Source organism: Orussus abietinus, unplaced genomic scaffold, assembly GCF_000612105.2.
Source record: "Orussus abietinus isolate OABI.00-Male unplaced genomic scaffold, Oabi_2.0 scaffold18, whole genome shotgun sequence".
NCBI lineage: Eukaryota > Metazoa > Arthropoda > Insecta > Hymenoptera > Orussidae > Orussus > Orussus abietinus.
Genome location: NW_019396011.1, coordinates 39,743 through 67,738, shown reverse-complemented (window position 1 = coordinate 67,738; position 27,996 = coordinate 39,743). Strand labels below are relative to the sequence as shown.

At 55.9% G+C, this 27,996-nt stretch overlaps 3 protein-coding genes across 5 annotated transcripts; 2 read left to right on the top strand and 1 right to left on the bottom strand.

Moving 5' to 3' along the window:
• Nucleotides 1–6,015: 6,015 nt before the first annotated feature.
• Nucleotides 6,016–19,908, bottom strand: LOC105700362 (serine/arginine repetitive matrix protein 1). 2 transcript variants are annotated; one of them, XM_012426138.1, is made up of 6 exons: nt 19,649–19,908; nt 13,719–14,084; nt 13,169–13,467; nt 12,732–13,080; nt 12,047–12,171; nt 6,016–11,512 (listed from the first exon to the last, which is right to left on the bottom strand). In XM_012426138.1, the coding sequence occupies exons 1-6, from the start codon at nt 19,698–19,700 to the stop codon at nt 9,053–9,055; spliced, it is 3,651 nt and encodes a 1,216-aa protein (XP_012281561.1). In that variant the 5' UTR covers nt 19,701–19,908; the 3' UTR covers nt 6,016–9,052. The 2 variants fall into 2 exon arrangements, with proteins under 2 accessions (XP_012281561.1, XP_023290255.1); XM_023434487.1 differs by lacking the exon at nt 19,649–19,908 and adding an exon at nt 14,847–15,411.
• A 346-nt stretch (nt 19,909–20,254) lies between these two features.
• Nucleotides 20,255–24,308, top strand: LOC105700396 (aladin). 2 transcript variants are annotated; one of them, XM_012426203.2, is made up of 7 exons: nt 20,255–20,499; nt 20,713–21,251; nt 21,307–21,424; nt 21,494–21,793; nt 21,872–22,041; nt 22,115–22,442; nt 22,506–24,308. In XM_012426203.2, exons 2-7 carry the CDS (start codon nt 20,893–20,895, stop codon nt 22,815–22,817), a joined length of 1,587 nt encoding a protein of 528 aa, XP_012281626.1. In that variant the 5' UTR covers nt 20,255–20,499; nt 20,713–20,892; the 3' UTR covers nt 22,818–24,308. The 2 variants fall into 2 exon arrangements, with proteins under 2 accessions (XP_012281626.1, XP_012281625.1); XM_012426202.1 differs by lacking the exon at nt 20,255–20,499 and adding an exon at nt 20,552–20,637.
• A 541-nt stretch (nt 24,309–24,849) lies between these two features.
• On the top strand, nt 24,850–27,626 carry LOC105700230 (zinc finger protein GLI1-like). The gene is made up of 5 exons (XM_023434505.1): nt 24,850–25,808; nt 25,898–26,225; nt 26,318–26,479; nt 26,584–26,887; nt 27,517–27,626. The coding sequence occupies exons 1-5, from the start codon at nt 24,850–24,852 to the stop codon at nt 27,624–27,626; spliced, it is 1,863 nt and encodes a 620-aa protein (XP_023290273.1).
• The last annotated feature ends 370 nt before the right edge of the window (nt 27,627–27,996 follow it).

Sequence of the window (27,996 nt, the reverse complement as noted above, 5' to 3'; positions counted from 1 at the left end):
GGCAGCGCGAAGAGGAGAAATGGGTACCAGGGTTTTTTCCTCGACGCTCCTAGACGGGGGCCGTCGCGATAACGGCGTCAAGAGGACTGCCCGAGATTCCCGGACGAGTTCTCGGGGCGGATTCCGTTAACGGGGATGCGAAACGTTTCGAAGAATCCTTGCGGGGGGTTCCAGTAATTACGAGCTTCCAGGACCGCGCAGGAGGCGCTCGCGAACTTTCGAGGCATTTCGCGGTTTTTAATTGGACCGCGCGACGAGGCCAATTCGGCGGAAGGATCCACGGGACATTGTCGCGGATTCCTGGCTAACGAGGACCGCGGGCGGGGGTGAAATTTCGCGGCATCGGAATTGGCGCAAACGAGGTCGGAAGTTTGCTCTCGAGGGGTCTCGAATCCAGCTCGGGTGGCTCCCACGGTCGGACATCGAGTCCCCGGCTCGAAAATCAGCGAGCGACCTGATTTCCCTGCCTCTCCGTCGCGCGGTACCCACCTCCATATTTGCGGAGGACATTGTCGCCTCTTATCGGAGGGACGGGATCGCGCGATTAGGCCACTTTTCCTATTTGAAAGAGAAAGGGAGGAGGCTTTCCGCTTCCGGGCAAAGGCGAGCTCCCAGGCTGGAAAATTGAGGAGGTCCGAGTCGATCGCAGCGATCGGTCGTTAATGACCTGCCCTATTGAATTAACGAGCACTCGGGGAAACTTCCCGGAGGGAAACTCCTTCCTCGACTCGATATTCTTTGAATATTAACTCGACGGAGATTGAAAGAGTTGGAGGAGTCCCCTCCCTTGAAAGACCCCGTCGACCCCGTCGACCCCGTCGACCCGGGCGGAACCGATGCGACGAACCCTGCGGAGAGGGGAAACTTGGCCAGGGCGATTTTGCTCGACCTGGAAAAAATTCACCATCTCTCCGACCATCTTCTTTTCTCGGCGTTCCGAAGTCCACGTTAAGGCGAGAAGACTTTTCCGAGCTCGACGCGACCATTTTCACGGTTTCCCTCCCCTGTCGAGAATCGGCCAGAGATGTCCCACCGCGTCCCCTCGGCGAAACCCAATTCCGGTGAAGATCCCGAAGCGACTGCGGCCACTCGAAATTGGCTTACCGGTTTGTGTACCTAGTTTGTCTCTGGCCTTTTTCCGGCTTTCCCGAGCCAGGAGAGCCCACGGCCAATTACTCGGATGATAGGGACCGGTAATAACGCGGGGAAGTATTAAACGCTCCATCGATCGAGCTCTCCGAAGGGCACCGTCGCACCTGAGACCCCGAAGAGAAGCTTCCTCTCTTTCGGGCCCTCTACGAGTGCTCCCGCTTTTACCGCCCGACAGGGGGGGGGGGGGGGGAGGAGGAAATCTCGAAAACGGTCGACCTGAATCCGAAATCGCGGAATATCGATCTCCGCCCAACCGGCCCCTCTCGAATATGCTCAAGTGTGCTCAACTATTCTCAAATATTTATGCGACGCGCACCTCGGGCTTCGTAACCGCTTCTAAAGTCGAATTTTAAAGCCCGAGCGAATTTAAAAATCTCCAAGTCCACCTGGAAGTGGTCCGATGTTTTAATTTTCACTCCAGCTTTTCGTTAGGTCGTCGCATCCAGCGGGTAAACTCGAGGGGAGGGAGGGGTCGCGACTTTGAAATAACGAGGGAACTCGGGCAGTCGCGACCACCGGCTGCGTGCATCCTGGAATGCACTCGGAGGAGCGGCCGAAAAACTGGACCGACTCGCAGGATCCTCGAGACTAGGGTACGGATCGGGTTGCGTTGCGTAGCAATCATTTTCTACATAATTACGGACAGTTAAGGTGTTTCAGCCATGAGTTGGCGATCCCGTCACCGTACATACATAAAAGTGAACGCGGCAAGTGGGACCTCGAGTGGAGCAGTCGAAAAAGTCGCCAGCCTCCGCAGAAACGTCACGAAATCGCGCAAACGACGGGAAGTAGCGGTTCTCGGGAACCCCGAATTTTTCCGGAATCGTCGAGAGGGCGGAACTGAAGGAATTGAGGGAATTTCGCGTCGGAGAACCGGATGTCAAACGCCACAAACGCCCAGCAATAATACCGATACGTCCCGATTGGATCGAATCGGCGCTCTTTCGGGTCCTCTTCGGGGCCCTTTTTAGGGCCCGTTTTAGGGCGCGAAAATCGAAGGCGAATCACCCGCGATTCGGCCCGATCGAGAGCAGAGTCGAGGGGAAATATTTTCTCCCTTCGCTTCCCTCGGTCGGAATTTCATTTGGCGAGAGGCGCTCGCCTTTGGCAAAAATTGGCACAGCTGCTTCCTCCGTTCCTTTTAAACTTCGAAGGGGATGTCGAGACGCGGGTCTCCCTACAATGTACTTCCCTGTAATTTTATCGGTCCCTCCCTTTCCCTCCCGGCACCGGTGGCGCCGGCGGGGTTCCTTCTCCTTTTTCTTCACCGCGCGGAATTACCTTGCGTGGAGTGCGCGTTTTATTGCGAGGTAAAGGCGGGATGGGAGGCTCGTCGCAATTCCTGGGAGTAAACAGTAATCGGAACTCCTTTAAATCCGCGAAACGAGCCCCGAGCATCTCCTCGACATCCTCGGAGGAGGACCTCGGGGACGTTTCGGATCGATCCTTGATTCCGCACAGGATCGCGCGGGGCGGTCCGAAGACCCTCTTCGAGAGCGCGAAGGATTTCCAGATTTTTATTGTTATTTTCTTACTCAACACCCAGCTCTCCTCGTTCGTCCTCAAATCCTTCGAAGACTCGTCGAACCGCCCTTGGCGATCGTCGATCGTATTTGGCGGTACAATCACTAGGTTTAAGCTCGACCGGGGAGCCCCGACCGGAGTTATCGAAATTGATGGGAATTCCGGTCGGTGCTTCGAGGCGATGGATCGTTACCGAGAAACGACAAGGAAGACGATAGCGACTCGCCAGAGCCGAGTACTACTTTAAGCCCGTAGAAACGTGGCCGATCGATTAAGAGCGGCATTAATTCGTGTCCTGCGTAATCGTAAACGTCGTAAGTCGGTGTTTAAGTATCGGGACGCCCGATTGGTGGTATTAGGGTCGTAAGTCGGCCATCGGGGGATGACTCGACGAGCGAGCGATCGCTCGATAGATCGAAAACTCGAGGTGCGATTAATCGCATGCAGCGGGGTGTCATCCGTGTACCGAGTATCATCAAGGTGACAATAGAGCGAAAGTTTATTTTATATTCGAGTAGCCCAGTGCGCGAGGGTGTGTGCGCGCGTTAAGAAAGAGAAATTACATTTTGGGTGTCTCGTAGAGCAATATCGCGGTCGGACCGAGCACCGACCGACTGTCGGGGTCGTTGGTTCTCGACGAGGGTTTGAGTCCGCGAGAATAATTAATAAAGGTATTTTGAGAAAATGCGAGAAAGTGAAAAACCTTCCTGCGACGAAGAAGGCGAAAAAACGGAAAGTTCCGGACGTCCTTCCGATGTCAATCGAGAGGGAAACGAGGAACTTTAAGCCTCCCGTGAGGAAATATCGCGTCCGGATTTAATATCGACTAACAACCGAGGTCCTCACCCCTTGACTAGGGTCTCCATTCAAGAGGATAATTAATAAAGGTATTTCAACGAAAGGGGAGAAAATAGGAAAGCCCTCCTCGTGCCAGACAAGCGTTGCCGCGGTTCCCATTCCGTTGTCACGTAGTTGGGATCCTCGCCGGCGGGGAAATGCGAAAATTGGCCGAGCTGGCGGAAGACTCGGACGATTAATCCGGGACGGCGTTACCGCGTCGGCAAATATTAGATCGATCTAATGCAATTTCCATAAATCAATTTCCAGCCTAACGCGGAGGGAGGTAAGTACGCCGTACGCGCGTACTCGCGCGTACTCGCGCCGATAACGTCTCCTGCCTCCCGGCCTCTCTTGGCGGGGAGAGAGGCGCTTCCACCGAGGCAATCTCTCAGGATCCTTCCATTAGCTTATATCTCTACGTGCCTAATCAAAATTGCATGCCTTCGGTAACGTCGCGCGCGTAAATCCGGGCTCGATATTCCGGCACGGCCTTCGGAAATTGCGCCCCGTTAAAAGGCGAGCGAGGGCACGGTCCTCCACCCCGCTCCCGATATTCCTCCTCCCCCGTCCTCGGGAGAGCGAAATCCCCCGCACAAAAGTTCTCCCCCGGGATGCGATCGACAACTTTTACCCGAAGCATTTTCCCGTATCGCGCCTCGGCACCCCGGAAAAGCGTGATTTTCCGGGCGTGCCCCCCTTCGCACAGGTGGGTCGTTTCGTCGCGAGGTCGAGGCGCTTCGGATCCTTCCTAATTTCTGTCGTTCGCCATCTCCACCGTGCTCGTGCTCGTCCTCGTGGGTTTTTACGTGGAACACCCCCGATTCTCAATTTAACACATTTTTACCAAAATTTGGGCGGTTTTACTTGATTTTACTCGGTTTTACGGGACCAGAAGCCTCGCGGCCGCGCTTTCGCCCTCTATTCGGAACAAGAAGCGCGAAATGTGGGACAGCTCTCGGGGTGTACTGTAAGCTGCAAGTTTATATACTTTTCATCCGCATTGTGAGCCGAGGTACCCAGCCCGGTCGCCCTCGCGCGCGCCATTGTCCCGGGGGCTCCTCTCGTCGGTGAATACCGGGCGAGCCCCTCGATCCCCGGCGCTACTTTTCCATACTTTTCCCTGCGAAGATCCCGCCGAGCTCTTTGAATTCGGACGAGGCCTTCGCGGGGCCCTCGACGAGAGGGGTCCTCGAGGTTCCCGATTTTTCCGATTTCCCAGGCCCACGTTTACTTTCCCCCGAAGAAATCTCCTCGAAAGTTCCCCGCAACACGGAGACAGTCTCCCCGAACCTCTCGAAAGCTGTAACTTTAAATTGGAGGGATGGAGAGGAGAGATTGAATTTTTTCCGAAATTTTCCAAAGTGGGACTTTCGTTCTGCCTCTTCCCCCGGTCTTCATTTCGCTCTTCTCAGGGACGAGGTAAGTGCATCAGGGCGAGCCGTAACGCCGAGAGGGCCGGGGACGGGACCGACAAATTGCCAGGAGCAATTAATAACTCTTCCTCCGGGAAGTAAGCTCGCGGCCCCCTAATGGATTCCGGACTACTTACGAGCCGAGAGGGTACGGTCGGCTTAAGCGCGAATTTGGCCGGCCGACGTTAAGCCGAGCCCTTGCAATCCCCACTAACCAGATTTAACGAGGGTCCGGCTCCAATTCCGGGGGAATAACGCAATCTCCAGCGAGGACAAATCGGAGCAAGGAGTCGCGAATTAAGCCCAGCTCTCCGTGGAGCCAATTTTTCGGGGAAGATCGAGGCAAGCCCTCCATCCTCGACCCCCGACCGGGCGAGGGTTCATACTTTCCGGGGACTCTCGGAGGAACGAACGGGTCTCCTCCCTGCCCCGAGATGACGTGGGAGGATACTTACTACTTGTCAGTTTCCCGTAAATGGGCATTTTCCTCGGCCGAGAGCCCGGCAATGGGGGGCACCCCTGACCTTTCGGAATTGGGTCGCCATCTTGGGGTTCCGTTCCGTGGCGCGGCCGCGAGACGTGGGACAACGTAAACGCGCCATCCCCGGGGAACGATCGGCCCCGCTCTCTACTCAGGGCCTAACTGAATTTGCGCGGCGCTTCGCGGGATATTTCGGATTATCTATAATTCCGAGGGAAAGCGCGAATTTGCATCCCTCCGAGCGAATGACGGCCCTGCCGTGCAATCAGGGCCGCCGCCGCCGCCGCCGCCGCTCTGGTCGGGCGAATTAAGCGAGTTTGAGCACTCGTCGCGCGGCGCGTCCGCAACTGGATTCGCAATCAAAGTCCCGGGAATTGCGTCCCAAGATGCGTACGCACCGGGCCGGACGAATCCCCTCCCTAACCACGGGGAGGGAATGGGCGACACATTCGAAAGTCGACAAATTGCCGAGCCCCTCGTGGGTTATTTCGATCGGACGCCCCCTAACTCGACTCGTTGCCCGTGTAAATTGGACCTCCCTCGATTATCTTAAGGAAGCGCGTCCCCAAGGCACAGGGGCGGTACAGGGGCAGGAATCCGACGTAGTCTCGCAATTGGGTGGTTTCATTAATATTTTTTAAGCAAAACACAACAGAATTCGAGTACAGTTATGTCTTACGCTTTGACCTCGGTAATAACTAACATGTAACTGTACGGTAACATGACTCGTATTAAATGTATGATTATGTATATATGTAATGTATGCACGCCTTTGTACGTGTATGCTTCGTGTTAGCGACGTGAAAGGAATCAACGAATTCGTTCGATGATCGGCCCGATCGGGACCGTCTCTCGAAGTCGAACGACCGCTCTGTCTTTTTCTCCCCGTCCCCTCGGTGGGATCGTTAATTATTGCTTTCCCCTTGTAGCTCGTTCGCGCGATGACGCTCACCGCGAGGTCATCCTTTCCGATCCGTCATCCCCTCTGTCGCCCCTTACCGAAGAGTTTGCTCTGAAATGGTTACAAAAATGGCCGCCACAGAATAAGGCACACGATTGATGCAACGCGCATTTAGTAATAGCGGTGTACCGTGACTACACGTTACGTTAACGTTCTCCTAACGCGGTTCCTTCTTATCCTTTCCTCGTTTCCACTTTTTTTTCCGGCCGATTGGGCTCTCCTCGTCTCCTATCACGACCCTTCCCGAGGAACAGTGACTGGCCGGGAATCGACTCTGCAACGTTTCGACGTCTAATGTCGACTACTGTCTTGCGGGACCTACCCAAAGCATGGACTAATTCATAACGAAAGTGCAGCTCTTGATTACGAGGCGTCCTACGGACTGCACTTCCGATAGCCTCTGACCAACCGATCCGCCCGGATTTATCGACGCCTTCAATTCACCTTTCTCTTCCCTTTTCTACGTTTTCTCGTTTACACGTTTCTTCGCGAACGGCGCAGCTAGCGAACACACCTCTGCAAAGCTCGGAAAAGCTTCGCGCTACTACAACGCGTTACGACCGCCGATTAAATCCTACGCACCTCCTCGAGCTAAAATCCACTCGTCCTCTTCCGCTTGCGGCCCCGCACTTGGCGACGATCCCGAAGAGTGCCACGGGACGCGAGCAATGACGAAGAAAGACGCAGGAAAAATATAGAAATTCGTCATTTAGCACGGCGTCTTTCTTTCCACTTTATTATTTATATTTCCCGGAGCGGGGAATATAAATCACGGAGGCGGAAAAATGATTTGGAGAATTTTCCCAGGTCTTCGGGATACTCGTCAAGGTACTCTTCGGGGTCGCGCCTTACGCGACAAGCCCTCGTCTTTCCCTAAGCAAAATCACGCTCTTTCAAGCAAAGGCCATATCTAATGACTAAGTAAGTTAAGTTGACTGCTCCTCGACGTGTCCCGTGTGTCTCTCGTATCGCTCCCTGAGTCTCTGTTTCTCGCATGCTACCGACCTCGCTATACTTAACGATTAAAATATAAGTATGCCTCTTTCTCTCCTCCGTGTAACAAGACCGCGCGAGATACTCCGCCGCTTGGTTCGCCGCTTATATAGAATAGTAACAAGAACGGTATAACATTAAAAACATTACGTAGACGGAGCACGTCTCAACCGTGGCGCGAACTTTCGGGCCAGAAGTGGGCGACATCGAATCTCTCCTCCGAATTCACCGCTGCCACTTTCCACGCGCTGAAAAATATTTCCTCGAATCGATACAATTTTTCTTGGTTCGACCTCAAAAAATAACGGATAAAGGGACAACCAAATTCTTTGTTCGATAACCTTCGGTTGACGACATCGGATATCGTGCGACAGGACGCCAGAAGTTCTGGCTAAAATATTTTCTAAAATCAACGAAACGATTCGACCGAAACACTTTGGTTGTCCAAAGCAATCCGGCTCGGTCGGGCGAAAATTCGGTCCCCTCGACCGAATGCTTTTGAAAAATTAACCAAACGCAGTCGAAGAAATTTCTTTCGCTCACCTCGTGCCACTTTGCCTGTTAAAATCGTCAGAAATACAATCTCTATTTCTCTGCTATGTCAGCTCGCTACCAGAGCTACGCCGCTCCCTAGTGGAGACCGAAAAGTGCTTCCAGCTGAGAAGTTGCCCTCCGACGCGTCAGGAACTATCTTTATACCTTTATTAGTATTATCAGTTATCGTCTATTATTATCATCCGTTGTAATAGGTGTATGTGTGTATATTACGGTACGGGGACGTCGGGTCGACCGAGTTCGATCGAGAGTCGAGTCCGCCCATTTCTGGCGAGGACGCGTCCCCGAAGACGCGAGATGACGCGCGAAGCTATTTACAATAACGGGCAGCGAAGACTTGCGATTCCTCTTCCTCTTCCTCCCTCGTAGCTCTTGGGGTAGAAGATCTCCAAACTACGCGCCACTCGGCTCCGATTCCTTTCAATCGACAGGACGGGATAACGGACTGCTGCGAGACGGTCTTCTGTCCGCGAAGAGCGTCCTCCTCCCTCGTGGGAACCGCCTTCCGAAATTGACTGCCACTATTGCGTGCCATCGTCCAATCGAATCGCGCACCTGGGATCTGGGTACAATTTGAAAATGGCTTCCGTATCCATCGCGAAGAGGGCCATCGACGCAAGGGCGTCATTTGTGCTCGCTAGGTTTTGTGTCCCTCTTCGGTACTGGCAGTGAACTCTAGGATTCGGCCCGGGCAGCGGCTCGACCTCGGTCGATTTCGCCGCCAAGGAGACGCGGAAATCGCCCATCATTAAACGATCAACTAAATTTCGTGTCGTTCCTCCGGTACTTCCAGATCTTGAACAGACCCAAATCGAGCTACTCGCGCGGGCCCACAAAATCGGCGAACGATTCGAGGAGGAGCGGTCCGAGAGAAATCCACCCCGCCGCCGTTCTCCCGTTACTCCGGTAACCGCGACAATCGTCCGACGCAAGAGCCGCACCAATTACCCCTCGAAAAATAGACATCTCGCCTTGACATTGCCTCGCGTTTTGTAGTCGAAATTAACCAACGGCTTTGGATAAGTACGCGATAACAACGGGTGGAGAACGCTCGTCGCGGTTACTCGGGGAAGGAGAGACGAGTGGAGGCGGCCGGACGAACTCCTTCCGGGCGGTTCGAGCACGAAGGGACGATTACTGGATGTTGCAGCAGACGGCCCTGCAAGGTACGGCTCCCTGCTCGTCCTTGCCGCGGAGCGAGCCCGGCTTCCCGAGAACGGAGTCCGAGATCGGCGAGAACGATCGAGGTCTTCCGGTGTAGCAGCTCTCGTAAGCCTCGAACGCCTCGTCCACCGGCGGCTCCTTTTTCCCTGCGAATCCCAAGGACTCGTCGACGGGAACCTCTTCGGGGACAGGCTCGATGCGCGCGTACCGAAGCTCCGCGCCACCGTGGACGGTGCTCCTCGAGGTGGCGTCCTCCTCGGGGCTGGTCACGCTCTCCCTGGCCAGCCTGTAGTACCGGCCGACCCGTTCCTTGCTGGCCTCGAGCGAGCCCGACTTGGCGCGTGCCTCGTCCTCGTCCTCCTCGGCAGCCTCGCCCACCCTGAAGACGCCCCTGCCCTGCAGCGTGGTCCAGGGCTCGACGGTCTCCACCTCCCAGCACTCCAAGACGTCCGGCTCGTCGATGCTGCCCAAAGAGTCGCCCAAGCTGTCCCGCTCCTCGTCCCTGGGTCGATCCGACGCGAGCCTCCCTCCGGGGCGGCCGAGTACCCAGTCGTCGGAGATCTCGCACCTCCTGAGGGGCAGCAGCTTGCCCCGAAGAGTGACCACCTCCCCTTTCTCGAAAGTCCTCACCGCAGGCACTCGCTCGACGCTCGACGCCTTCCACCCGGTGACCGGGTCCTCCATCGCGAAGCCTCCCTTCTCGAGGTCCACCTCGGACCACCCGCGGTGAGGGCCCCGAAGAGGGTCGGTCTTCCCGGACGGGGAGGAACGGTGAACGAGGTCCCTCGCCGCATCCGGGGCCTCCTCGAGGTCTCCCCGGTCCAACGACTCCTTCCCGTCGACCTCCGTCGACGCCATCCGAGAGCTTGAAGCAACCCTCACACCCGCAGCGCTATCCTTCGCGATGACCTCCGGGGCTGGAGAACGGACTTCCGGCAGGACGCGCGGCTCCTCGCCGACGACGGACGGTCGGGCGTTCCCGGGTTGTCGTTGGGTCGTCCTGGCCAGTCGAGGCTCGCCGTTCCTCGCCTTGGATTCCGCTCTCCTTTCCGACTTCCTCCTGGACCTGGACCTGACCTTCCGCTTCCCGGTTGCACCCTCCGCGCCCCCCTCCGTCACCTTGACCCTCCCCGACTCACCGCGACCTCCGACGACCGACGACGCCTCTCCGTCGTCGGCGGGATTAACAGATAGTGCAGGCATGGGGTTGCCTTGCAAGTTTTTTGGCGACTCGTCGTCCCCGTCGCTGTCGCCCTCGGCGTCCGAGGAGCCCGCCGACGCGGCGAAGGCCTCGCTCGCGTTGACCCTCTTCAGCCACTCGGTGACCGCGTCGGTGATCGGCCTCCCCGACGTCCTGGTCTGGCTCTCGAACCCGGAATCGTCGTTGGACCCCACGGTGCCCTCGCTCGGCATCTTCGACCTCTTCGCGTCGTAACTCCCGGGCGAGTCCAGGTTCCCGACGACCTCCTCGTCCACCGAGTCGCTCCCTCCCGGAGTGAAGGAGACCCCCCGCGCCCTCGCCTCGACGACGTCGATAGACCGCTTCGCGGGGACCGGCGCCTCCTCCTCTTCCTCCGCCTTCGGGGTCTGCGACTTGCTCTCGACCTCGAGGTCCGGCCCGGGAGTCGGCTCCCTTACGATCCTGGGGCCCTTCGTGGCGTATTTCCTCCTCCTGGGAGGAACTCCCGGGGGCCGGGTGACCAGGGACTCGTAACTCTCCGGCAGCCTCTTCGTCTCGGCGTTGATCGGCGTGATCGTGCGGTTGATCTCCGGACTGGTCGGCCTGGACCGTGGCCTCGAGGTGACGCCGACCTCGGCGTTCTCCAGCATCGGGTCGGCCGGACTCTCCTCCGCGGCGGCGCCCCCGGGGCGTGCCTTGGGCGTCTCCGCGCTCCCCGACCCGGACTCGGAGCCGGGACTCTCGTTCCCGTTGCGCACCGGGCTTCCCTCGACCCGCGGGGGTGTCTCGGGCTTGGGAGTGCTTTCGTCCTCCGAGCCGTCGGGGAGGTCCTCCCGGGCCTCGGGGGTCAGTCTTTCGTCGTCGTTATCGGTCGTTGTCGTGCCGGGGGACGCGACCTCGCGCGACCTCCGACCTCCAGGGCCCTCCTCGCCGCCCGCCCTGGAGCTCGCCTCGCGGTCGGCACCATCGTTGCTCGTCTCGTCGCCGTTTTCCGGCGGCGGTTCGCGCCCGGGTTCCACCGCTTCCCCAGGATTCGTCTCCTCGACGCTTCTCGAGGTCGTCGCGTCTTCGTCGTTCCGTTGCGCCGAAGGCGCCTCTCCCCGAAGCTGGAACTCCTGGCACTCCGGGTTCAACGGCCGGTTGCTCCCGTTCCCCGAAGAGGCGTTGTTCGTCCAGGTCAGCCGAGGGTTCGTCGCCGCGCCCTCGCCCTCCGAGCTGTACTCCTCCTCCTCCTCGTCCTCCGTGTTGCCCTGGAAAGGCGGCAAATTACAATCCCGACCCGGGTGAAGCTTCGCTACGCGTTGAAAAAAGCTTTCTCTCGAGCGACGCCGCTTTCGTTCGAGTATAGATATGGTGACATGGACGACCAAATATTTGGCTGACGCGATCGATAACACTTTCTTGCGAATGGCCTTTGGCCAACGACTTCGCTTATCATCGAACGCGCCAAATGCTGAAGTAAGTTGGGACGTTTAACGGAAATATTTGGCTCGTTGTCCGGATTATCTCTTAGAATCAATGGATTTAATGAATTCGGTTGTTCGAAGCGGACGAGTTTGATCAGATGATCCGAAATTCGGTTCGCTCGACCGAAACGTTAAGCGGGAACGAGTATCAGACCGGGGATAACGTACAGAAAAAATCACGACAATTGCTTAAAATTGCTTCCGTTTTCTAAGCAGATTTGAAAAATTGAAATTCTTCTGGTCGACGTTTTCCACCAATCCCATCGCCGTCGATGAAACGCCATCGCTCTCGGTAAAATCCCATGGGGCGATACCAACCGTGACCATAGCTCGCCTCTGCTTTCTTCTCTTTTTCTTCTTCCGCCGATTGGGACACCCGGCGACCACCGTCGTGGCCGAAATCTCGGTGCTCCTCGCCATGGGGCCGCCTTGTATCGTCACACCTTGGAAGAAAGCGAAAACGTTTGCAATTCTCCCCTCTCTCGCATAACTCGACTTCGACCCCGGTCCCTCACCCCCGGACGCGCCCCAGCCTCCGAATTACGCGCGAAACGCCCTGTTCAAAGGAGTCACGAGTCTTCTCTCTCTCTCTCTCCCTCCTCAAAGACCCGCCGATGACGAGCGGGAAGAGCGATAGAGACGAAACCGAACTTGGTCCTTTTGTCGGGCGTCTCTCTCTTTCGGGCTGCGCTATAGCTATTTTTGAGGGCTCTATTTAGAGTCCAGCAATGCGCCGGGTCTGCCAAGCGCACTCTTTCTCACCATCGTGAGGCGGCGAGGCGGCGTATTTTCGATGCTAAATGCCGATACGATCCTCTCCACCTCTGCGATCGGCGCGATGTCAACGGACCCCCGCCTATGCGGCGGCCAAGAGAGAGGGAGAGAGGCCGATAGGAATGGACTTGGGCCGAGGACCATTGCGTAACGATGCGAGCACGCGCAACGACGAGCCGGAGCGCATACGCGAGAGAATACGCGAGAGTTGGACAGGTCGGGCACCAACCGTTAACGTTCACCAACGGGGGTCCGAACATGAAGTGGCCCGGGTAGAGGTACGGCTGCGGCATCGGAGGGTGCACCACGTGCTGGACGTGCACCGGCTGCGTCACGGCCACTTCGGGATAGGGCACGGGAGCGTCCTCGAGATGGTGGTCCCCGTTCCGCTCCTCTTCCGCCGCGCCGGTGCTGCCGTTGACGCTCCCGTTTCCGCTCTCGTTCCCGTTCCCGTTCCCATTCCCGTTCTCGTTCTCGTTCCCGTTCCCGTTCGCGTTCGCGTTCGCGTTCGTCGGTTCCGCAGGTAGGAGGACGGGCTGCGGTTCCACCGCCGGTGCTGGTCCCGCGATCTGACCGGTCTACGAGGAAGAATATTTTCGGGTTGCCTAGTTCCGCGACCTTATGAAACGATACCGGACATTCGAACATTCGAAATACTCGCCCCACCTGGTAGTCCACCAAGCAGTACTGCTGGCTAGCAAACTTGGGCACGAAGTCGGGGTTGACCCACTCGATGGGCCTGAGGGGCACCGGACCGCAGGGCACGGCGGCCAGGACGTTCGGCTCCAGCTGCCCCGGAAGAGGGGGCCCCACCAGCATCACGGGGTACTCGTAGTAGTACCCACTCCCGTGGTCGTAGAAGGTGCCGTAGCCCATTTGCGCCCCGGATTCCACGGTCTGCGGATACTCCCCGCCGGCGCTGTCTCGGTCCAGGAGCTGCTGGTCGTCGGTGGTCTCGCTGCCGTCTGTCGAGCAATTCGAGAGGTCATCCGAGTTCCCCGCGAGTCCCTTCCTTTCCTGCGGACCGGGGGTCCCGAATCGTTTCGAGCTTCGCGACGTGAATACGAAGGCCGCAAGAAAGGATCTTTTAGAGAAAAAAATGGCAAAACGTCCGTAGGCACGTTTGGAAACGAATTGAAATTTCATGGGTGCAGGACTCGTTAAGGATCGATATCTTTTATTGGAGCGATGTCGTTGATCGTCGTTGCTCGTTAACCTGCAGTGGAATGCGAGGCGGACTGGCTCTCGGTGGTGGAAGGGGTCGCACTGGTGCTGGTCGTGCTAGCTCCGGGCTTCTTCCGCGAGAGGTAGCCCTTCTTGAAGAGGACGTCCTGCCTGGGGGTGGTGATCCTCGTGTACTCGTCCTCGTTGAAGATGATCTTCGGCTGGGAGGGAGAGCCCGGGGCGTCGACCTTCCTGGACCTGGAGCCTCCCCCGTAGTCGCTCCCCGTGTCGCTGACCCCGGATCTTCTTGGCTTGTGGCCAGTCTGGGAGTTTCGATCGAAGCCCCTGGACCCCAGGCCGTTCTCCCTCGAGTACCCATTCCGAAGACCGTCCTCGTCGTCGCCCTCGCCCGGCGGAGCTGTTGGCAGAAAACGACGCCGTAAATAACGCAAATCTAGGAAACATCGGACCACAACTGCGACTCGCGACGAAGGTGAAAAAGATAAAAGACCCCGTAAAAGGATAAATTGCCCGCCCCATTTAATATCTCATTCGACCGAGCACTCGCTTCGGATCTCTCCGGGTTCTACTTTACGAGTTCCTGCACGAGGGAGGAAACGTATCATTTTCCGACTCCCAAAACGGTTACCAAGAATATGTAAACGAGATACCGGGAAATCCCTGTACGATTAATGTTCCAATTAATCGAGCAATCGCTCCAGGTCTCTTCGGGTCCCATTCTCGGAGTCGCCGAGCAAGCGTGATTGGCATTCCACGGTAAGGGACGCGTTACTCGGCAAGGGCCGGAGGAGACGTGCCAATAACTCCGAATGTCGTTCAATCGCGTCTTTACCTCGCCCTCTCCTCGGGAGGATCTTCTCTCTCGACGAGTGGAGATCGAACCGCGCAGGGACGCGTTCAAAGGCGCACGAAAACGGCGAAAACGGCGAAAACGGCGAAATCGCCGGCGCGGAGAAACGACGTTCTACCCCACTAGATGACTAATTGCACGCAATTTCCCCTAGCGGTAGTTCCGCGCGGAGGAGGTAACGAGCGGAACGGCGATGCATTCGCATCGGGCGGGACAATGGACGCATACGTGCACGGACATGTGTACATCGAGTATGTATGCATGCATATAACAACGGGCCGAACGTTTAGCCTGCCACATAGTCCGTACCGTCTTGGTACCTCGCTAACAGAAGCGCGTGATTGGACGAGCCGATCACCCGAGTGACTCTCCGCTGGCGGCGCCACTGCATCTTGACGTCTCTTCCTTTCTATCCTCGTGATCTCTCAACGACTCGACCAAAAGTTTCCCCTTCCGGGGCGGGACGTCGTCGAACACGTGGATCCTCCGCTCCTCGCGCCAGGGGTCGGTCTCGGGTTCCGTCCTCTTCCGAGGTCCGTACCTGTCGCGGGGTCTTCGGGTCGGTCTTCGGGTCGGTCTTCGGGTCGCCCCTCGGCAACGCCGCGAAGTCGTTTCGAGTCTAGGCGATCCGGATGACCCGAGTCTCTCGGGGGTGCCTAGAAATATCTCTGACGCCGTCGAGCTCCGTCATCGACCGGGTCTTGCTTTAGGCTCCACTTTCGCGGGTTCCTCGGGTACTCGTCCAGGGCGGCTCGCCGGGGTCGTCGGCCGTTCCCGATCGACCCGGCCGCTCCGAAAGGGACACTTTCCTCGAGCCCCGAATAAAAGGACCTCGGGTATCTTTCGCAGACGATGCTCTGGATCCAACTGGTTGCGAGGGGAGCGGAGTCGGGACGACGCGGACTAGAATAGTGTCAGAAATAGACTAGCACGGCCGGTAAGTGTGGCAACGAGACGTCGAGAGGGTCGATCGACGACTCGTGTGCACGCAGGCCGAGAGATCTTGAAATCGACTGCCGAAGAGTCGACTCGGCACCTTCCAAAGACCGCCGAGCACCCCTTCACGCCCTTCCGGGTCCATTCGCGCCAAGTCCTACGGTCTCCCATCGGCCGATCTAGACACTCCGGATCGTCCGAAAGGCAACTCGTCAACGGACCAAATTTTCTTGCAGGTCGACAGCGTCATGTCGAGGTACAAAAATCGCGCCGAAGCCACCTCGAACCCGAAGTAGGGCCAGGTCTCGCGTGGAGGGCGGGGTCCGTCCCCTTCGATTTCAGGGACCCGTTCCTCTCAATCGACACCTGGGGAGTCGAAGCCCATCGTCGTCCTTCGGGAACTCACTTCGGGGGGCGATGATCTCGGCAGACACTGCACCGACGCACGGGGTCTTTCCGGGGTTTCTCGAGAGAATCCTGGAAACTGTTTTAAATCTGGCGGTCACTTCAGGTTCCACGGGGTCCGAAAATCCCGGAGGGTGGGTTCGAGTAGCCGAAGAACACTGATACGACCCCTGGATGCGCGCAGCTACGAGAAGGAGTCGAAGGGCGGCGCTCCAAGGAGCCGGCGTGCCGCACCCGGCCGGTTGCGGGGTGCAATTGCATCGGCACGATTTTGAAAATCGATGTCGGCCAGACGCGAGTCTGGAACGGGCTCTCCGTCGTTCTCTCTCTCTCTCTCTCTCTTTCTCTTTCGGTAATGCCTTAACCCTTCCATGGCGCCGAGAGTTCTGCGCAAGACCGAAGACCACCCGAGCCGAGTATCGAGCGTCTGCGCGCAGGAGCGGAACATGCCGTTCTACGTGGAAAATAAAGATCTGCATCGGGGACGAGCGCGTTAAGACGTTGCCATGTGCCCGCCCGTGCACCCCGAGCGCACCGGGGCGCGGCACTTGGCGCGGGACTCTACCCGAAGAGGTACTCAAGGTCCGATAGGACCAAATCTGAGCTCGATATCGAGCGATCTTATCGGTTACCGAGAGGAGCAAGAATTTCTCTTCTAATTAAAAAACTGCCTTTTCTGGTTAAAAAAAAAAATCTGCGGATATTTTGACGAGCACTACTTTTTATTTACGCAGAGGGCGCATAAGAGGGTTTCGAGAAGCAAGGCCGAATACATAGAGATGGGTCAGGCCGCCAACCCGATGACTCCATCGAGCATCGAAAGGAAGGAGCGCTACTTATTGTTAGCGAGAGACCGTAATCGGTACTTTTCATTCACGTAGAGGGCGGAAAATGGATAGCTCCTCGGAGCAGGAAAGGCGCCAACGTCCGAGTACACAGAGACGTTTCGGCAGCTGACATAACGAGACTCGAATTAGCCGAAACCACTCTCTCTCCCTCTCTCTCCCTCTCTCTCCCTCTCTCTCTGAGTCCGCCTCTCGGCCAGGTTTTTCGCTAAGAATAACCGCCGATTTGCGACGTACGTAGGTACTTTGCACCGAGTAAATAGCCGGCGCCGACGGACAAGGGGATGGGATGGGACGGGAGAAGACGAAGGAAACGAGAGTCTTCCCGGACGGCCCCGAGGAGCCCGATGCCAAGGTGCGGGAAACGCCGCCGGAGGAAGGCCGTCGAGTGCTCCTAATGTCGTTACTAATGTAACGTGCATGTGCTTATTGCCAGCTAAGGGGAGGGGACGAGCTCGCAAGAGAAAAACGTGGTCGGCGTCGGGGTCGACGACACCGAGGAGCAGGTCGGCGAACCGGCTCGGGATTTTGCGGGCTAATTTTCGCACGAACTCTTGAAACGACGCTTCGCGCGCAGGAGGACCCCGTTTTCGAAGACCGAAGACTGGAAAGAAATTCTCACCCCGAGGGAGACCCCGAAGAGAGGTCGCGAGTTTCCCTTTTCTCGCTTCTCTTATTTCAGAGCGGCGAGCAAGGGGCGGGATCCCTCCGTCGCGGAAAAAACGCGCCCTCGCGGGTCCTCTCGGGGAGGGCGCCTCGGAGGCGACTCGGAGGCGACTCGGAGGCGACTCGGAGGCGAGCGGCGCCGCAATTCGGAACGTCGTACCGTTATAGAACGGCCTAGGCACGTTGTCGAAAACATTGGACCAGCCCGCGAAGCCGAAGTCGGTCCCTGCCGTCGACGCGTCCTCCTCGCGGTCTCCTCGAGGAGAAGAACGCCTCGCCCGGTCGTTTGGATTCTTTCGTCCGATTCGTTGCAGACGTTGCGTCACGAGGCCGTTCGCGATAAGCGCGACATTGACGAACCGACGGGCAACGAGTCGCTTATCGCCCCGCGGACTCGTTCCGCCGCGACCTGCGCCCCGAAGTCGCTCCATTCCCTCCATTCCGCGACTCCGGAACGAAGGAACGAGAAGTCTCTTCCGGATAGGGATTTCGAACGGGAACGGAGCGAACCGAAGTGGCTCGGGCCTTCCCCTCGGCAGGGGAGCTCCTCGTTCCTGGCCGGAGTCGGCAAAAAGCCGCGAGACGTAGGCGACGGAGCACGTGACCGATCTCTCGTGGTCGTTCACGCGCTATTCATAACTCCGCTCCGTGCCGACGAGCGCGTACTCCTCGGTCGACTAAATATTACGACTCTTCCCGTCTCGCCGCGACTTGCGTAACCCCCGCGGGAATCGAAATTGCTCGACCCTTCCGACCCTTCCGGCTCCAGCTGGACCCGGCCTCGGGTCCTCCCTGCCCGTTGGAGTTCAAGTTCGGATCGCGAAGCCGTGGGGAGGGTACCTTGGCGCCGCATCAAGAGTCGCGTCCCGTCCGGATAGGCCCTCGATAAGAGCATACCCCGATAACGGGTGCTACTTAAAACTAAACTTCGGAACTAAGCAACTCATCGTTAATAGTCTCATCGCAGTAGGTTCCCTCCGTCTATGCCCTAATTTATGACGCGCGTTTCGACGATACGGGAGCCGTAGGTGCCAAACCCGATCAAACTGATATGTCCACTCGTGACAACGATAAGTCGGCGAATCCCTCTCGAGGGGACGCGACGATCGATCGGTTTTTAATTCGAGGAACGCCACAAGTTGTCGACGAGGGTTCCCCTCGAGGGGGGAGACGTCGGGAAAAAGCTACGCGGAAGACAATGAATTCCGCGAGTGCGCTTATGCAACGCTCCGGCCTCGTTGCACGTAATCGCGGTCATTTTCGCGGGCGCTATTGAAAAAAAAATTCTCCACGCGTTCGCAACGAATCCGACATATTTCGAAAAATTCTACGATAGAGATTACGAACGGGAATGTGCAAGAGGAAAATAATAAAGAAGAAATTGTGGGAAGGAGATCAAAGGTGCTTAAGCGCGCGGTGATAGATCTCTGCAAACCGGATCGTGGTCCGCTCGACGGCACGACGTCTCCTCCGCGGCGTTACCTCCTGGCGGGGGCCTAGCGAGGCCATTCGCGGCACCCGGGTTACGGTTTGCGACCTTCTCGAGGTATCGGTCGACGGCCTCTCCATCGAACGCTCCGAGACGCCGCGGGAAATGGATTAAACATCCGTAGAAAGGATCCGTCGACTTTCGTTCTCTTTTTGCGAAAAGAAAATATACGCGTGTACGCAAAACGTTAATAATTCGTGCAAGAAGCTGGCATACCATCGCGGTCCCTCTCGGATAACCCTTATCGGCGGCGATAACTCGGAGGGGGGCTCTCCTCCCCGGCCCGCGGCCAGGTGGAGGCGGAAAACGCGCCGCGGATCGATTAGGTGCGCCGCGGGGTCCGTCGGTTTCTTTCACGGGCCTCCGGGGGGGTCGCGGGGTCTCTGGTTTCTCTCTTGACGAGCTCTCCTCGGAGTCCGCCGCCCCAAGGAGAATTCGAGGAAATCGAAAGCAAAAGATGGAGAGGCCGGGTGCGGGAGAGGGTGCGGAGGCTCGTTCCTTGTTTTAATCGATGAGACTTGGCACCGTGACCGGGGTACACGTTGCTAGAGTCGCACAGGCGGGGCGCGAGATTTACGGTGAGGGTTGTCGCCCTTCGAGCCGGAACCGGGGTAAAACGCCCCGAAGGGGGGTTCAACGGGTCGTGGAATGATAGCGCGAAGGTGAAAACGGACTCGGAAGCTGCGTGACGTAACGCGGTCCGCGTGGCCGCGGGCGCGGGCGCGGGCGCGGGCGGCGGGCGGCGGGCGGCGGGGAGGGGGTGGACTCACCGCCGATGCTGAGCGCCCTCCACCGGGTCTTCCGCTTGCCCTTCTTGCCCATGGGCCCCGCCTCCTGGGCCCTCGGGGCCCTCTAGAGCGCGCCCGCCGAGCGGGTTCTCATCCTCGCCGTGCACTCTCGCCTCGCTCGGCCCTCGCCGTACTATCTGCGCGGCCGCATGTCGCGAGGGCCGCCCCTGCCGCTCCGTCTCCCTCTCCAAGTGCGAGGCGAAGCAGGCGCTCTCCCGGGGCGAGTACCTTCGCTGCTCGGGTCGCGGTCGCACACTGCGGTCCCCACCCTGCCGCCCAAGCTCCGCTGCGCGCGCGCCCCACCCGCGCTATCGGCCATGGCGGCCGGACCGCGCGGTTGCGTAAGGAGGGACGAGCTTCGGGAGGGGTCCCGCTCGAGGAATTCTCTTTCCACGATGCTCGTTGGGTAGGTGTTCCCGAGTGTTCCCGGGTGTTCCCGGGTGAGTCCGTTCAATGAGAAGACGAGAGCAGACGAGAGCGACGCGACGGCCGCTTCCACCCGGGGACGAAGGAGGCAGCGCCATCTCTCGTCCGTCCCGGTCACTCGATGCAACGAGGCGACTGGCCGATGGTCGCGCGAGTCGCTGCGATTTTTTCGAGGGTTATACGGGGAAACCGGTCCTGGATGGGTATGTCCGGGATGACCGCTTCCTGTGCCCGCCGTTCCGCCGCTGAACTCTGTTCGCACGAGTGAGTTGGGTCGAAAACGGTCAGCCTATAGATGCACGGGGTTTCTGCGAAGCAGCACCTTCCACTATCTACCGAGTAGGGTCATCTTCTCTCTGGTTCGTTCGAGATTGTCCGTGATACCGACGGGGGAGTCGTTCGCGGAGGTTGGTATGATCTTTTTTCGAAGGCCGTGGCGGATGGTGGCGGCTTTGCGACCGGGAACAACCGGGAATTCGAAAGATTCGGAAGATTCGAAATGTCGAGGTGTTTAAAGATATCCGGGTTGACAGTTTTGGGCAGAGGTAGATCGATTCGATAAGATTTAGCCGGGGCAACGTGTAATTTGTGCTATCTTATTAATGCGTGGTCTTTTTCAGGGTGAAGCAGAGAATTTACTTCAAGGCTGACGGTGGAGTTGAGGTTAAGTTCATCTACGAGTCTCGGATTTGTCGCCGGGCTCGGCTCGCAAGATCTCGTAACTGGGTCCGAGAGTAACGATAATTGTGTATATTAGGGCTTCCTCCAGCGTTCGGTTGTATTCATATTGTAATAATAGTATGGCAAAGATGGGGTCTCTTTGTGACTTCGTCGGTCCTCCACTGACCGGAGAAGTCACTACCGGTTTGATAGACGATGCTCCTCGATACTGTGACCGCTCCGATCTCTTTGACGAGGTACAGCCTTTTGCTATCTATTTAAGGGATTATCCCCAAGTCACGGTTACCTCCGATATGTTGGCTACTCGAGACTCGGCACGTACCGTCGGAGGTAGAGACCTTTTCCTTCCGGTCGAAGATAGCGCTTTCAAACGAATCCTCAGTGTATGGAGAGAGAGAGGATTTGTGGATGCAATTCGTGCCGCTTCCAACGAGGATCCTCAAAGAATCACCAGGGTGTTGCATTGGACTGTAACAAAGTATGCGTTAGTGTTTCAGAACCAAGTTCTGTCTTACAAGAAAATTAATTTACAGGCTTAAATGGACATTTGACGCTATAGAGAGGACGATATCCCGAGGAGAAGGCATACCCACGTCAAGATATGAATCCGTTGCGGACATAGCCACCACTCGAGACTGGGCAACTGCACCTGTTAATATACATTTTATATAATTGTTTTAAAGTACCTAATTTAAAAATTAACAGTTTTCAAAACTCTAGATTCGTTGCCTGTGTTGGCATCCACACTGTGCACGCCTTGCAGTGGCTACAAAAGACGATCGCATTAGAGTCTTCTCTAAAGGTACATCCGGTGTTGCCATTCTGAGGCACAGTGCCCAAAAATCTGTATGCTCCGTAAGCTGGAGGCCGAACGCAGGTCGAGAACTTGCAGCTGCGTGTCAAACAGGCGTGCTAATTTGGACGGTGGAATTAGGAGTAGCGAGCAATTCCCTTAGTCATGCTCTGCTTTTGCGACAGAGAAATCATTCACCGGTCACTAACGTCGCCTGGCATCCTCAGGTGGGGATCTAGTACTGGAAATAGTGTCCGAATAAAACGTGAAACAGGCTGTTAAAAACTGTAAAAATACATTTTCAGGGCGATCTCTTAATATCGTGTTCCCCTGCCGACATGAATATGCTCGTTTGGGACGTTTCAAGAGAGATTTGCGTCCCATTTAAACGAATAGGTGGAAATGGGCTGTGCTTTGCTCGCTGGTCGCCTTGTGGATCGCGATTGTTCTCGGCCACCAGCCGTGCGATTTTCAGGTACAAATTCATCTTCCTTGTAACAAAAATCACAAACTTCAAAAGTCAATTTAACGACACCTATTATTTCCAGAGTTTGGAACACGGGAAAAGGCACTGCCTGGGATGCCGAGAAATGGAAGGTTCCGAACGGACGCGTTGCCGATGCTTGCTTTGGGCCACATTTAACATTGCTATTCACCTCAACCGAGGATCCAGCAACCGTATTTTCCTTACCACTGCAAGAAAACATATTCGATGTGAAAGATACCATAGTTCCCAGTGGCATAAAAATCGCAGTGCCTTTGATCGATCTGTCGAGGGTTTACTTTCCAACAGTGGACGGAGAGATTTCTGTTGGCGGAAGAATAGTAGCCATGGATTGGGACCCTTCGGGAAAATACCTTGCAATTATCTTCCGAGTAAGTCTCTATACCTAGACAAATATTTTCCGAATTTTATTATTACTAAATTCTGTCACACAGGATAGTCCGGTGGTCGTCCTCTATCGAACAAGAGCCATCATCGGATCGAGAATAACCGATGTCTCTCCAGGATGCATCATCAAAGGATTCTCCGACGAAGTGCCCGACTGCATGCAATTTTATCAGAACTACGACCCGGACGTGAACTCGATTTGCCTCACCATCGCCTGGAGTAGCGGACGAGTGCAACATTTTCCTATCGTGTTCAGCTCGCAGCGTGTAACGAGTCGCTCGATGCACTCAACGACGGTGCGCTTCGGGAGCAGCAATCTGCAGGACATATCGTTGCACAATTATTCCTTGTCGCATTAGAGGACACGCATTCCGAGCTGGGAACCATCCTCCCTTTCTCGCGGACTGAAGACACCGATATCTACTTCTACGGAATGCCTCACGCAGAGCGTTTCTATTTTTATGACATTAAAAGGAATCCTTCTCTAGTCTTTTACTCGCTCCGAATACGAGGGTCGCTTATTTCGAGTCCCGGTCTACATTCGCGCCTAGTATAAGGTATACAATCTAAACGGGTGTTGAAAATTCGATTTTAGAGTACAACCGACATGGGAAATCGGTAGACGTCGGCGATATATTTCTCCGACACGAAATACGTTTTACATAAATTAAGGGTATACGGGATCATGTGAATCCTTTCGGAAGAGGCGTAACCGGGGTCGACCACCTAGAAAAACATACGTCGACAAAAAAAAACGGGTAAAAAGACAGAAACGTCGAATCTTGTGGCAGAACATGTCAAAGGGTAGGTTCGAATCTTCGAAAACCTACCCTTTTTTCCTCCTCCTCCCCCGAGTATTCACAGTTCCTCGCCTCTCCTCGGCCTGCCTCGAGCATATTATTTTAAAAACGCGCACGCACATGCGGCTGTAGTACGAGGTTGACAGGTGCCACGACAAAAAAGCAAGAGGGGTAGAGAGCGAGAGAAAGAGCGTAGTACACATAATGTAAGCACGGAGGGCTGGCAGACCACATGTGCCACTCTATCACTTATCTACTCGTAATGCGATGTATACAACCGGACGGTGCATGGTGCATGCGAGGGGTTGCACTTTACGGCTGCGGTCTACTCGGCGACCAGTCCGTCCGTACTCGATGTATGGTTTTGCAACGATCTTTCTGGCAAGGGAAATAAGTAAAATGTAAAGTGTCTCTCATCGGTTTAGTAGCAAGTGCATAAAGACAGTTGCAGCATTCCGTGCACCTCGCCGTTTGCCAGGAAAAGAGGGAAGAATTTTCTCGCTCTTTTACCCTCGGCAAAAAGCTGAAGAAAACATCGCAAATTCGTCCTCTCGCACGCGACCAGGTTCGAAAAAAGTAGGAGCCAGATAGAATAAGGCAAAGTCGGAATGCGCGAGTATAACAGCTATCGCACGCGCGCCCGAATGTCAAAATGCCACTGTTAGTATACGACGCGTGTGCGGCAGCTGCATTGACATTTTTTTGTCGAAGGCTCGTTGCTCGGACCAAGGGGAGCCGGGCCCCTTCTCCCCTCCCGCCGGCGCATCTCCTTACGCCGAGGATCCCGAGAGCGACCCTTCTTCTTTCGCTTCTTTTTCTCGAGGATTTTTCCTCATTTTTTCATTGGCCCCGAAGGACAACGGACTGTCCAGATCGACCGCAAAGGAACACTCCGTGCTCCTGAGAGCAATTAAGGCAAAACACGAGGAAAGGTGTCGGGTTCCTTGAACGTCTGCTCCCCGATAAATAAATCGGTGACAGGACCTCGAAGATATCCATTGGAACGAGGTCCTCTGCACCTTTAGAATTAAAAAAACGACCACAATTGTACTTCGCTTCTTCGGGTCTTGGCATTTTTATCACGTATTTCTAATTTTTCTCCTGCGTAAAGCGCGACTATTTCGAGGGATTAATTTTAGGATCGAGCAGTTTTGGGAATAGAGACGCGACGTACCGATTAATTCGAGCCAGTCCGGGGGGAGAATCTTTCGGTAGAATTTTTCTTGTTTACTCTGCCCTTTTTTCCTCTTCGAGCGGGATGCTGTACGCCGTCTTTGGCAAGTTGTGTTTTTGCCGAGGGTGAGAGGCCTAAGGGTCTGCGGGCGCGGAAGGGAGCGACGAAGACGACCACGTGTACCGGAGTGGGGTTGCCGGGACCGCCCTTCGTCGCTCCGATCATCGGCGCCGTCATCTCGGGTTAATTTCTTGCCTCTTAAGCCAGTTTCCTTCGATCTGCCGAGCGGTCTGGACCGCCTCGGACGAGTTAACCTACTCACATTCTCATTGAAGTCTTGATGCGAAACTAAGACTCGCAGGGGGCACCGGGTGAGCAATCGGATTTCTCGAGACTCACGAGCGGTAAAGTCTAAGGATGCACCTTGAGGAGTACCCCATCGGTACCGAGGTGCACGGAGAAGCGCTGGGCTTCGGAAACGTTTTCGACGCGACCATGGGAAATACGTCCACCCGGAACACCGTGCAGTCCTACTGGAGCACTTTGCACTCCGACCTAGACACCCCACCACTCCTGCAGAGCCCGGGTGCGCCCGATGCGCCCGATGCACCGGATGCGCCGGAATGCACCGACCTGGAGCACCTGGCTGCAGCTCTTCGATACTCCTACCAGTCCTATTCTTCGGGAGCGGAAGACGCAACCTCTCCCACGGGAAGCACCACGGGGAGCGAGATCGCCTCGCCCTGGGAGAATTTCCTGATTAAGTCCGAGCTCGAGGACCTACCCGAAGCGGGACCGACTCCTCTTCAGAGGCTGCCCTCGATCGGCACCGCGTTCTCCAGGTCGTTTCACAGTCCAGCCTCCTCCTATCAGGACTACCTGGAGACTTCGGGGTTCCGGGACTACCAGGAGGCCTCGGAAGACCCCCGGATGCCGAAGTATCCCGTGGACTCGCAGACGGTCCAGAACGCGAGCCAGACTCCATCCAGTATCCGGAGCCTGGCGGATTCCCTGCAGATCATGGAGGAATTTGACATGAGCCTGATAAGAGGAGATCCCACGTCCTTGCTGACTAGCGCGGACTCACCTGCCTCCCCGTTCTCGGCGTATCTCGACGACTTCAGGGACCCATTCGCGAGTTCCTTGGGTAGTTCCTATGCGGTTGGCCACTTGGTCTCTACGGCGGTGTCCTCGTCTTCGGCTGCACTCCCGAGGGAGAGGTTCGGCCCAGGATGCGACTTCAAAAGGGATCACGAGGTGGATGGCAACAGAGTGGTCCTGCCCCAGAAGGAAGGACTGCTGGTCGACGATGCGAGGCTCCTCTCGGGGAAGAGGGACTCAAGGGAGAGCACGATCGACGGATCGTACGGTATGTGGTTAATTCTTGGATCTAAAATCAGAATGAAACAATGACGAACGAGTAGAAATGAAGGATAAAATAATAAGGCGGGTTTTCAGCGGGCAGGACCTTCGAAGATGGGGTCGGGTCTGCCGAGGCCTACTGCTGCAAATGGCTTGACTGTGGATGCACCTTCGCGGAACAGGAGGGACTCGTTCGGCACATCGAGAGGAGACACGTCGAGTCGACGTCTTCCAGTGCCCATGGACAGGGAAGACGGTTCCAGAGGGACAAGGACAAAGAAAAGGATGGCGCCGAGGGCACCGTTTCTGCGGCGCAGGACGAGTTCGCCTGCCTGTGGCAAGGGTGTCCTCGCGCCAGGCCCTTCAACGCTCGATACAAACTGCTGATCCACATGAGGGTGCACAGTGGGGAAAAGCCGAATAAATGCCCGGTAGGCCACCGAAGCGGTTCTAGGCCACTGCGGTTAAAATCGCGGATCGAGCCTCGACGAGCAATCTTTTCAATAATTCCAGTCTTTTGCAGTTCGCAGGATGTAAGAAGGCCTTCTCGAGGCTGGAGAACCTGAAGATCCACCAGAGGTCGCACACTGGCGAGCGGCCTTACAATTGCCAGCATCGAGGGTGCACCAAAGCCTTCAGCAACAGCAGCGACCGCGCTAAACATCAAAGGACTCATTACGACACGGTATGCACGATGCATCGATGTTTAAACGAACACCATAAGTCGGTATCCAATACTGGAGGCGTAAATCCTAGGCCGATCTTGAGAGTCTCGCGATACGTTTGCAGAAGCCCTACGCCTGTCAGGTCATCGGCTGTGGGAAACGATACACGGATCCGTCCAGCCTTCGGAAACACGTGAAAAGCCACGCGGAGCCGAGTCCAAAATCCTGTGGGGCGAGGGCAGCCCCCAAGCTACGAGTACCCGACTCGGATCCCACCGTCAGGTTCGAAGGAGGCGTCGAAGAGGCTCCCGCAGCCGTAGATCGTGTCCACGGGGTCTTCGAGGACGACCAGCAGGAGTACGTGCCCTTCGAGTCCGTCAGCAGACTCCTCATGGAGGAAGCGAGTCGCGCGAACATCGACGTTGTGGGTGGGTATTATCTGGAAAAAAAAAAAAATTCTAATTAATATAAAGGCTCGATGGAGAAGGAAATGCCGGCGCATTCTTATCGGCCAAGCTCCCTGTAAGTCCTATAAAAAGTCCGGGATTGGCTGCTTCGACGCTTCTTTTCTTTTTCTTTCTCGTTTTTTCATGGCGCATAGTCGGCGCCCACGGCCGCGATCGGCAGCGCGATCTTAATAACGTCGACAGGGGCAATCCTCGCTCAAGGGTTCTGAATCTCAGAGGAGGTTGGCCCCGCTTTATGCTCCTACCCCACACAGAGGCCTAAAATAATATCCATAGTTTTTTTGGTACAGTCACGTATGCTAGCCACGCGACGCACGCACGCGCCACGGCGGTGACATTGTCACGTGCTGCACGTGCCCATGTAACCCTTTACATGCGTGCATTATGTACATACCACCGATGCATCTGCAAGCTCCGCGACCGCGAGGAGAATCGCCCTCCTTTGCAAATCTGTAACACGATAAGAATTAATAAGAGTTCACTGTGAAATGAAAAACAAATCAATTCGTTCGTAACATTTTTTTGCTTTAAATAATTTTGAATACGGTTTTAATACATTTTTAATCGTCTACTATGTTTTGCGATTTCAGAGTGTCCCCAAGGAGACGACGTTCCGGACTTCCAGGTTCTTGCTTCGGAAATCGAGAGGCAATTCCTGGAACTGAGCGACTTGGATGATTCTACCTTTATAGGAGGTTAAATTTTGTAAAAGGGAGCTTGGGATTTCTTAAGTGCAATCGCGATGCCAAAGACACTTGTATGTACATACCATAAGGAGGCCCCAAGGGGAACGCGTGATATATATGTATGTACATGGATAAATGTAAGAGATATTGTGACACTACAGGTTACGTTCATAGGCGATCTACTATTATTGAGATTTATATTATGCTGGAGGTAACGCGGAATGGCTGAAAGCGATAGAAAAGTTTATATTTTTTACTTTGACATAAGTCGATGTAGTTTTATATAAACATTAGGTACTGCGGGCATTAAAGGACCGTAGTTAATTTATTCTAAAGTACCACGTAAACACGTTCAGCTACAATGACCGAGTACGGAATAAACAC